At 48.4% G+C, this 10027-nt stretch overlaps 1 protein-coding gene across 1 annotated transcript; it reads left to right on the top strand.

Annotated features, from left to right (window-relative positions):
* The first annotated feature begins 3432 nt into the window (after nt 1-3432).
* LOC119338529 (cytochrome P450 710A1-like) lies at nt 3433-4963 on the top strand. Its single transcript, XM_037610856.1, has one exon. It carries the CDS (start codon nt 3433-3435, stop codon nt 4918-4920), a length of 1488 nt encoding a protein of 495 aa, XP_037466753.1. The 3' UTR covers nt 4921-4963.
* Nucleotides 4964-10027: the final 5064 nt, after the last annotated feature.

Raw genomic sequence — 10027 nt, 5'->3', positions numbered from 1 at the left:
TGCTTTCTGGTCGTCTTTGGAGGGCGTTGTTGGATTGGGGGTGGGGGAGGGGGTGGGGGTGGGGGTGGGAGGAGGGTGGGGGTGTGGTTTGCGGTGGGAAGGCCCTACGGATCTGCTCTGGTTGCCATGGCAACCAGAGAAGGCCGGGATGGAGGTAGGGGTTCGGGAGGTGGGAGAAGATGGCGGCAGTCGGGATTCGGGAGGTGGGAGAAGAGGCCGCGACGTCTGGATCGTGCGGGCTGCTGGGTCCTCTGGCCCGCGTCTGGGCGGGGTTGCCACACACCGGACGTGCGGGTCGTGCCTTTGCGCGCGCGGACGTGGTCGTGCGGGCTGGTTGCTGTCCATGCCACACGAGACGTGTGGCACAACTACCCGATACACTACACGTGTGGCAGTTATCGGGACCGTTTTTTTAACACAGTACAGACGCAAGCGCTCATATACATGTGCATACAATCACCCCTATGAACACAGACACGCACACCCTACCCCTATGAGCACCTCCGAAAAACTGAGCCGACATATCATCTTGAAATTTACGAAGTCACCGTATGCACCTCGTCGTCGACGGGAACGTCTCCTCCCACTGAATGCGCATCGTCGGAAATCCTACAATAAATCCAGAAATAAATGCGAGTACCAGGATTTGAACCCTGGTGGGTTGGGGATACGACAGTCCCTCTTACCATTCAACCACAGATTGGTTCACAACTCGTTGCAATAAATGTCAATTAGATTTGGTTGTATGGACCATGGATATTTGATTAATAATATGATAAGTGAAACCGAAAACACATATACATATACTTTATTATTATTTTATTATTGAGGTAACCCTTTTGCCATGCATGTTTGCATGTTGAGATGGATCATTTGTCATACATGTTGATGTGGCATGGGTGCATGTTAAGGTAAATAGGTGGGGGACATCTGCTTAGTTATATGGGATACAGGATATAGGATACTCTCTCTGTTCCTAAATATAAGTCTTTGTAGAGATTTCACTATGAACCACATACGGATGTATATAGATGCATTTAGAGTATAGATTCACTTATTTTGCTTCGTATGTGGTCTATAGTAAAATATTTTTAAAGACTTATATTTAGAAATGGAGGGAGTACTGCATTGATTGGGCAATACGCGGGTTGAGAAGAGATTTCAAATCAAATTGTTTAAAAGCCCTCGTGTTGTGCATGCTGGGATGGGAGCATCTGGGACGTTTTTTGTTGACTCTCTAAACAGCAGGATCCTAAATTTTGAATCAATCTCAGCAGCCATTGACTGGTCATTAGCTTTCACGAAAAGGGATTGTGCCCTATTACTTGACTTAGACGCAGGGCAATGACCCAGCCTGTACGGTCATATGGCTTATTTCTCTATCTCTATCTCTACTACTATAGTGTATCAGTTTCAAATTTGGATTTACCACCTTCCTCTCAATTTTCCGGCCAAGATGTCGTTGGAGTAATTGCAGCCGTTGATTTGCCAAAACATGCTGACATCTACCATTCATCAGCGACCAGCTTTACGAATCCTACGGCTAGCATGCGCCGGATTCGCCTCTGCCGCTGCGAGCAGCAGGTCTGCTCGTTGATCCAGTTATGTGGAAGAAGCTAGGTGACTTTTCTAGACGCTTGTACGTCTGCCCAAGAGTCCCAAGAAATTGATTCTTTTTAGCTTGACTAAGCCGGTACCTGACTCAACTACCAGTAATAACTTTTTTTAAGCCATATGATAGAGCTAATGTCCAATTGATCTAGATAGTAGTACCACTAGCATTTTTGTACACGAAGGCAGAAATTCTAATGTTCATCATCTCAAATTTTGGAGGAATGATAAAGGTTTCATTAAGCAACGTATTGCTGCCGGAATTCATTGCAATATATGCCAATTAGATTTGGTTGTATGGACCATGGATATTTGATTAATAATATGATAAGTGAAACTGAAAACACATACACATATGCTTTATTATTATTTTATTATCAAGGTGACCCTTTTGTCATGCATGTTTGCATGTTGGGATGGATCATTTATCATACATGTTGATGTGGCATGTGTGCATATTAAGGAAAATATGTGGGGATCATCTACTTAGTCATATGGGATACAGGATATAGGATACTACATTGATTGAGCAATACGCGGGTTGAGAAGAGATTTCAAATCAAATTGTTTAAAAGCACTCGTGTTGTGCATGCTGGGATGGGAGCATCTGGGGCGTTTTTGGTTGACTCTCTAAACAGCAGGATCCTAAATTCCGAATCAATCTCAGGGCATGTACAATGGTGCTATCTTAAGAGTGCCACGTAGGATAAATGATGATGTGGAGGAGAGAGAACTCATAAGAAAAGGCTTGTCTTCTCTAATTTAAGAGAAGACAAGAGATGATCTCTTAGCACAATATGTTTCACCATATTTTTAGGAATGACTAGTTATTGAAGATAAGACTAAGAGATGACCCATTGTAGACTTTTTTTTGTCATATCTAAATTACATGCAAGACTTAAGATAAGACTACCTTATCAACCATTGTACATGCCCTCAGCAGCCATTGACTTGGTCATTAGCTTTCAGGAAAAGGGATTGTGCCCTATTACTTGACTTAGACGCAGGGCAACGACCCAGCCTGCACGGCCATACGGCTTATATCTCTATCTCTACTACTATAGTGTACCAGTTTTAATATTGGATTTACCACCTCCCTCTCAATTTTCCGGCCAAGATATTGTTGGAGTAATTGCAGTCGTTGATTTGCCAAAACATGCTGACATTTACCATTCATCGGCCACCAGCTTTACGAATCCTACGGCTAGCATGCGCTGGATTCACCTCTGCCGCCGCGAGCAGCAGGTGTGCTACCAACGTTGATCCAGTTATGTGGAAGAAGCTAGGTGACTTTTCTAGACGCTTGTACGTCTGCCCAAGAGTCCCAAAAAATTGATTCTACCTGACTCAACTACCAGTAATAACATTTTTTAAGCGATATGATAGAGCTACTGTCCAATTGATCTAGATAGCAGTACCAGTGTACCACTAACATTTTTGTACGCGAAGGCAGAAATTCTAATGCTCATCATCTCAAATTTTAGAGGAATGATAAAGGTTTCATTAAGCAACGTGCAATGACTAATACACTCAAAGCTTGAGAAAAATTATGAAAACTGTGCAATCAAATGAACTTTTTAAAAGTAAAATTAGGTTCTTAAACCCAACTGAATATATAACATGTCAATCCTTATTCTGTTCTAAGCATATTATTCATTATTAGGGTGTATATTTCTATCTTAGGTGCAATGCACGTGCAACTTACTAGTATATATATATATGCGCTAGCTGTCCGGTATTCCAATATGTTGAGTTGCGAGAGCAGGAGGAGGAACAGACATTGATTCTTGAGTTCCACGAGGTACAGCGCAGCGCGACGCAATGGTGGAGCTGCTCCCTGTGGGTTTCATGGACTGGCTGGCGCTGGCTGTGGCTGTGGCGTTATACTACTTTCTTGTGGAGCAGCTGTCATACCGCCGCAAGAAGGGGGCCCTGCCAGGCCCGTCGTTGGTCGTGCCGTTCCTCGGCAGCATCGTGCCCATGATACGAGACCCGGCCGGGTTCTGGGACACGCAGGCAGCCCGGGCAAAGAAGTCCGGTGCCGGGCTGGCGGCTGACTTCGTGGTCGGCCGGTTCATCGTCTTCATCCGCGACTCGGAGCTATCCCACCGCGTGTTCGCCAACGTCCGCCCCGACGCCTTCCAGTTCGTCGGCCACCCTTTCGGCAAGGACCTCTTCGGCATCTTCTACCTGTTCGGCGACGAGCACAAGGACCTGCGCTGCAGGATGGCGCCCAACTTTACGCCGCGCACTCTCTCCACCTACGCCGCCGTCCAGCAGCGCATCATCCTTGCCCACATCCGGAGGTTGCTAGACCGGAACCGGAGATCAGTCGCGGCGCCGATACAGGTGACCTGCCGCAACATAAACCTCGAGACCTCACAGACGGTCTTCGTAGGGCCGTACCTCACCGAGGAGGCGAGGGAGAGATTCGACAAGGACTACGCCCTCTTCAACGCGGGTCTCCTGGCAATGCCCGTGGACCTGCCCGGGTTCGCCTTCAGACGCGCGAAGCTGGCCGTGGCGCGGCTGGTGCGCACGCTCGGGGAGTGCGTGCGCCAGAGCAAGGCACGGATGCGCGCCGGCGGCGAGCCGGAGTGCCTCGCTGACTACTGGATGCAGGCCCTGGTGAAAGAGATCGACGCGGCCGCGACGCCTCCCGTGCACACCGATGACGTGGAGCTTGGGGGGTTTCTGTTCGACTTCCTCTTCGCCGCCCAGGACGCGTCCACCTCTTCGCTCTGCTGGGCTGTCGCCGCCCTGGCGTCCCACCCAGACGTCCTCGCCCGCGTGCGCGCCGAGGTGTCCGCGGTCTGGTCGCCCGAGTCCGGGGAGCCCATCACCGGCGAGAAGATCCAGCAAATGAAGTACACCCATGCGGTCGCGCGCGAGGTGGTCCGCTACCGTCCTCCGGCGGCGCTGGTGCCGCACATTGCCGCGGAGCCGTTCCAGCTGACGGAGTGGTACACGGTGCCGAAAGGCGCCATCGTGTTCCCGTCGGTGTACGAGTCGTCGTTCCAGGGGTTCGCCGCGGCGGACGAGTTCGACCCGGATCGCTTCTTCTCGGAGGAGCGCAGGGAGGACGCGGTGTGCAAGCGCAACTTCCTGGCCTTCGGCGCTGGCGCGCACCAGTGCATCGGGCAGCGGTACGCCCTCAACCACCTCGCGCTTTTCATGGCGCTCTTCGTGTCCGTCGTCGACTTCAAGCGGGACTGGACGGAGGGATGCGACGAGCTGGTGTACGCGCCGGCCGTCATGCCTAGGGATGGCTGCGCCGTCTACCTCCAGCAGCGTTGCTCTTCGTTCTGAGCTGCTCCAGCTACTTCCCTTCCCTTCCCTTGTGCATGCAAATGCGCGGGCTATGTATCTACCAAAAATGCTACACTTAGGAAACCCAGCTACGTAAAGCTACGTTCTTTCCATAACGCTAAACTAATCGCCCTTCCTGATTTTCAGGGGTGGGCCTGGGCCTATTTCCTTTCCAACCAAATCAGGCCAGGTCACCTTTTACGTCGGTTACGTAGAAATCTTTACGTAGATGTAGCATGTGTTGGCACATAATAAAAGAAAACATGGCGATCAAATAATTATCCCAATTTAAGATGATCATGGTGACATGTGGTTTTCATTCATACAGTAATAAATTGATTCTCTCGTTTCTTCCTCCCTCGGCAATCTTCATTTCTTTGCAACCATCCTTTGTAAGAAGACAAAGTGATACTCTATATGATCTCCCAACCCCTCCTTCCGCACCACCTTCATTCTTGATCTTGTAATTCTATAAATTGTTTAATATGTAATTGATTCAAAAGAATATTTTGATTATATTTCCATTTATCAATAGTGAAAGATGTACGCGATGCAATGTTTGCATCATCTTATCTTTCGAAGGCAAGAAAGATAAGACTTCAAACCAACACAGAGACTTGATTAACTAAAATATCCATTGTCCCAATTTCTTGAACTTCTCCCCAAGCACAAATTTAACTATAACACATGGTTGGTGCAAACCCACCATGTCCCATTGCTGGACACCTCACACACTACATCCATTCTCCCCATGGAGAGAATATCTGGTGCTACCATCCTCCCCGTCCCCCGTGCCGCTCCCGCGAGCGGCCCGGGCGGATCCCTAATCCCCGACGCCGCCACCCCGCTCCCCCCTCCCCTCCCTCACCGCCGCCAGCGGACGCCGCCGGGCAAAGCCCGTGCGCGCGTCGGCGGCGGCGGGGTCATCTCCCCTTCCCTCGAGGCACTCCGGCGGCGCGGGACGCCTTCCTCTTCGTCAGGCGACTCGGCGGCGGCGCGCGTCCGGCCAGCCCGGCGTGGCCCGGCGGTGCTGGTTGGAGCGGTGCGTGGCTCTGGGTGGCGCGGTCTGGCGTGGTCCGACCGGATCTGGCAGCCACGACCGGCGGCGCGCGGAGGGTGGTGTTGGGCGCTGCTCGGGGGGTTGCGACGCGTGCCGGCGGGCTGCGGTCGGTCCTCTGGGAGCTGGCGGAGCTGGGACTGGTGGTTGCCGCGGCGTCTCGCTCCCGTCTCGCTGTTGGCTTGCCACGGGTCGATGGCGCTGGCTGGCGGCGCCCGGAGCGCAGATCTCGGCCCGGATCTGGTGCGCGTCGGTGCTGGCCGGCATCCTTGGAGTGCTCACGGCGGGGAGTGCAGCGGCTGTCTCTGGAGCCTTGCGTGGGGCGTAGCAGGATGGAGGGTGTAGGTGGTACACCGGCACTGGCGGTGGCGGCGATGCAAGCGCAGCCATGGCGGCGGCGGCGCTGCGAGGCCTTGCTAGGAAGGGTCTTGGCGGGCACCGGGCATTCGGTTGCTGCGTGTGAGGCGTGCGGCGTTGCCTCGGCAGTGTGGGTGCCGGAGTGTGGTCGCAGGTGTGGGTCCGATCCACTCTAGTGGCAGTCCCCTGGAGCGGGTGAAGGCCACCGTAGCGGATTTGGCGTTGCACCGCTCGGTGGTTGCTGCGGCTCCTTGTCGATGTTCAAGGTGACGGCTTTAGCGCGTTCCCTTGGTAGTGAGGGGGGCTTCGATGGCAAGTTCCTGCGGTGACGGCGGTGCGAGGCATCTGATCGAGACCGGCCAGAATCTTGGAGGCGTGGAGATGTGCAGCGCCACGGATGAAAATCCTGTTCGGTTGTGACCGGACCGGCGTTGATGGCACCTGCGAGTGTCATTCACCTTCCTGGAGGCTTCATCGAGTGCAACGCCATCCTCCTCGCGTCCTCGTATCGGCAGCTGTCTCCGGGGCGAAAGCCTTGATTCGTAGGATCGGCATCATGGCAACGTCTCTGAGGTTGTTACTCTGTTGGGAGCATTGTGCTAGGAGACTCGAGGTTCCATGATGCGCTTCTCCGGTGTTCATCGCTGCCCGGATCTTTCTCCTCCGGCGCCATGTACGGTCGTCGCCGGAAAATCCAAGGAAGCTGGAGTTGCTGTTCTTCGGAGGACGTCGGCGTCGGCCGAGACGCGGCGAGGGGCTTGGTGTTGGGTAGGCTTTTTGTGTCATAGTTGTGTTGTTGTGTTTGGTTGTCCTTGTACGATTCGGGTGTGGAGTTGGTCGCCTTCGTTGTTCGTAGCGAGTGGTAGACGTGGTTGTATGTCTTATTTCTCTTCTTCTATAAAGCTAAGGTACGCAATTTGCGTACCCTCGAAAAAAGAATATCTGGTGCTACGGGAGCACCTCACATTAGGTTCTCCCGCGCGACCTCGACCGTCGATCTGAGATCCGAGGGGCAGCATCATAGGATGTGGACTAAAGTGTCATTTCGAGAATGTTTTGGGGGGGTTCTGCAAAACATTCATGATGGGTTTGTCTTTTTTGTTTCTCAATGTGTATTTCAAATTTAGATTTGAACCTTTTAGGGATTGTACATTCATATGATGCTAACATCCAAATTTTTGGGGGGATTTTTGAAATATCTAAATGTGCATTTTGAAAATTGGGAGCACCTAATGTGAGGTGCTCCCGTAGCACCAGATATTCACCATCTCGCCATGGCCACTCAACCAAGTCCATCTCTGACCATTAGAAAAAAGCTACTCCCTCAATTCCACAATGTAGTGCGCCCGCACTTCCCGAGATCTAAGTTTTATCATAAATTTAACCAACGAGACCGATTGCAGCGGGAGCAAAAAATTATACCACTTAATTCGCTATTTCGATACGAATTCAGTGGTATAATTTTTGCTCCCGCCACGGTCGGTCTCGTTGGTTAAATTTATAATCGAACTTATATCTCGGGAAATAGGGGCGCACTACATTATGGAATGGAGGAAGTACTACTATCCTAGTATAATATAAGTAAGTGTTGGAAAGCAAACAATCATTAAAATCCATAATTTGACTATCCATTTTACATAATAAATAAAATCTCTGTCAGCTAAACTATAATGTGGCTCCGTTCAAAACAAACATGTATAAGGGAGGAAGAAACTACATCTTGCTGGTACTCTGTCGAGATTCCACAGCCCTCAGCCCACTCCTTGATTGTTAGAAGGGATAGATGGAGATTGGTGGAATATATGATTTATTGTATGAGCCTCGTGGGCATATATATATATATATATATATATATATATATATATATATATATATATATATATATATATATATATATATATATATATATATATAGGAAAATGGGTTAGTACTCCTAGGAGTACATACTCCTAGCCGCAGCATCTGCCGTTGAATTTTCCTAGCATCATATCCATTTAAATTTTGATTTAAATAATAATAGTAAAAAGGCTAGGTTGTTGGCGCTCCGATTTTCTAGTCATTTTATTTGCTAATTCAACCACCTCTGAGCTTATCCGTTTCTACACCAGTTGCATCGACATGTAATGGCGGCGGCCGCTCGCACGGCCGCACGGGCCACACCACCGGCTTCCAGAAGAAGGAGATCCCTCGGCAGTGGCCTGCATGGAAGCAGACCAGCGGCGCACTGCTAGGATCAAGTGAGGAAAATGTTTGTCGGCGGCTACTTGCACGTCTAGATACGTCGTGATTTTCTTGTGTCTTTGGTAGAGGTTCTAGTTTCTTCCCGTGTGAAAACTGACATGATGAAACCCCCAACAGGAGAGCCAACAGACTAGAGAGCAGAGATGATGTGCGGATTTTATCAATATTTCCATCTAATTCTAACAGGTGCGTGTGATAATGGACCGTATGGACTTGTATTCTACAACGGAGCTACACAAGCGATGTCGGCCGTCGACGCCCCACAGCTCAAAGCATGATGAAGCAGCAAGGGCAGGAGAGCCGCAGTATCTGCCGTGATGGTAGCACGTGGCCACAACTCCCATAGTGCCCAGCTCCTCTGAATGGACGTCAGATCAGAGATGCTACTACAAATATAATTCATGAGTTGATTGCTTGTTACTTCATGCATCTTCAACTGATGGCGTTTCTTGAAGCATTTGTCTCCTAATTATTTTGTCTACATGTACGGAAGATGCAGAGTGAAGTACTAATCTATGATTATTTATTTGCTACGTAACTATGCTCCTGATCTAAATACTAAAGTTGTATACGTTGTATCAACTCACCTGATCTAAAATATTGTACTGCTACTTTGTGCTTTCTAAAATATGTTGTATGTACTCCCTTGTTTTCTAACAAATGTAGTATATACTCCTTTGTTTTCTATCAAATGTAGTATATAGTTGCCTTGGAGCATATATTCTGATGAAGTATATACTTATTTTCATTACAGGCAATTCATGCTGCTTCCGAAGGAAAAAAACAGTATATACTTCCTCTTTGGAACTTAAACAGTATATAGTCCATAAAAATTAAGCAGTATATACCCGGTAAACGCAATACACAATCCTTCAAATAAAAAGTATATTCTCCAGAAAAAACAGTATATACCACCCATAAAAAGCCTTGGCGTACTTCTTAAAATTAAAGTATGTACTCAAAGAAAAAATCAGTATGTACTCCTTAAAACAACGCAGTATATACTCCTTGGAATCAGTATATGCTCCTTTAAAAAGCAGTATATACCCCATAAAAATATATAGTCTTTTTCAAACTTCTGTGTGATAAGCGTCTTCATGGATATACTACTCCATTTCATCCAACAACGTACACATCATGCATTATACTACCAGTAAATCATATCCCGATTCGTGATTAATAATTAAATAGTACTGCACACACGCTCCCATGATTCTAGTCAAGTAGTTCCATGCATGGCTGCATGCACGCATAACCAATTTAGTTTCATGCAAGCGGTTAGTTTGCTACCGGATTGGATCAACCCAAAAGTATCCGTTAAGAGGTGGGAGTATGTACTCTTGAGAGTACAGAAAAGGTGTCATATATATATATATATATATATATATATATATATATATATATATATATATATATATATATATATATATATATATATATATATATATATAT

The sequence above is a fragment of the Triticum dicoccoides genome, chromosome 7B (assembly GCF_002162155.2).
Source record: "Triticum dicoccoides isolate Atlit2015 ecotype Zavitan chromosome 7B, WEW_v2.0, whole genome shotgun sequence".
In the NCBI taxonomy this organism is placed as follows: domain Eukaryota; kingdom Viridiplantae; phylum Streptophyta; class Magnoliopsida; order Poales; family Poaceae; genus Triticum; species Triticum dicoccoides.
The sequence above is the reverse complement of the archived record's forward strand: the minus strand, read 5'-3'. Positions and strand labels throughout refer to the sequence as shown.

What these genes read in the sequence shown, in the direction of transcription:
- LOC119338529 (XM_037610856.1), top strand. Translation starts at nt 3,433, where the DNA reads ATGGTGGAGCTGCTCCCTGTGGGTTTCATGGACTGGCTGGCGCTGGCT.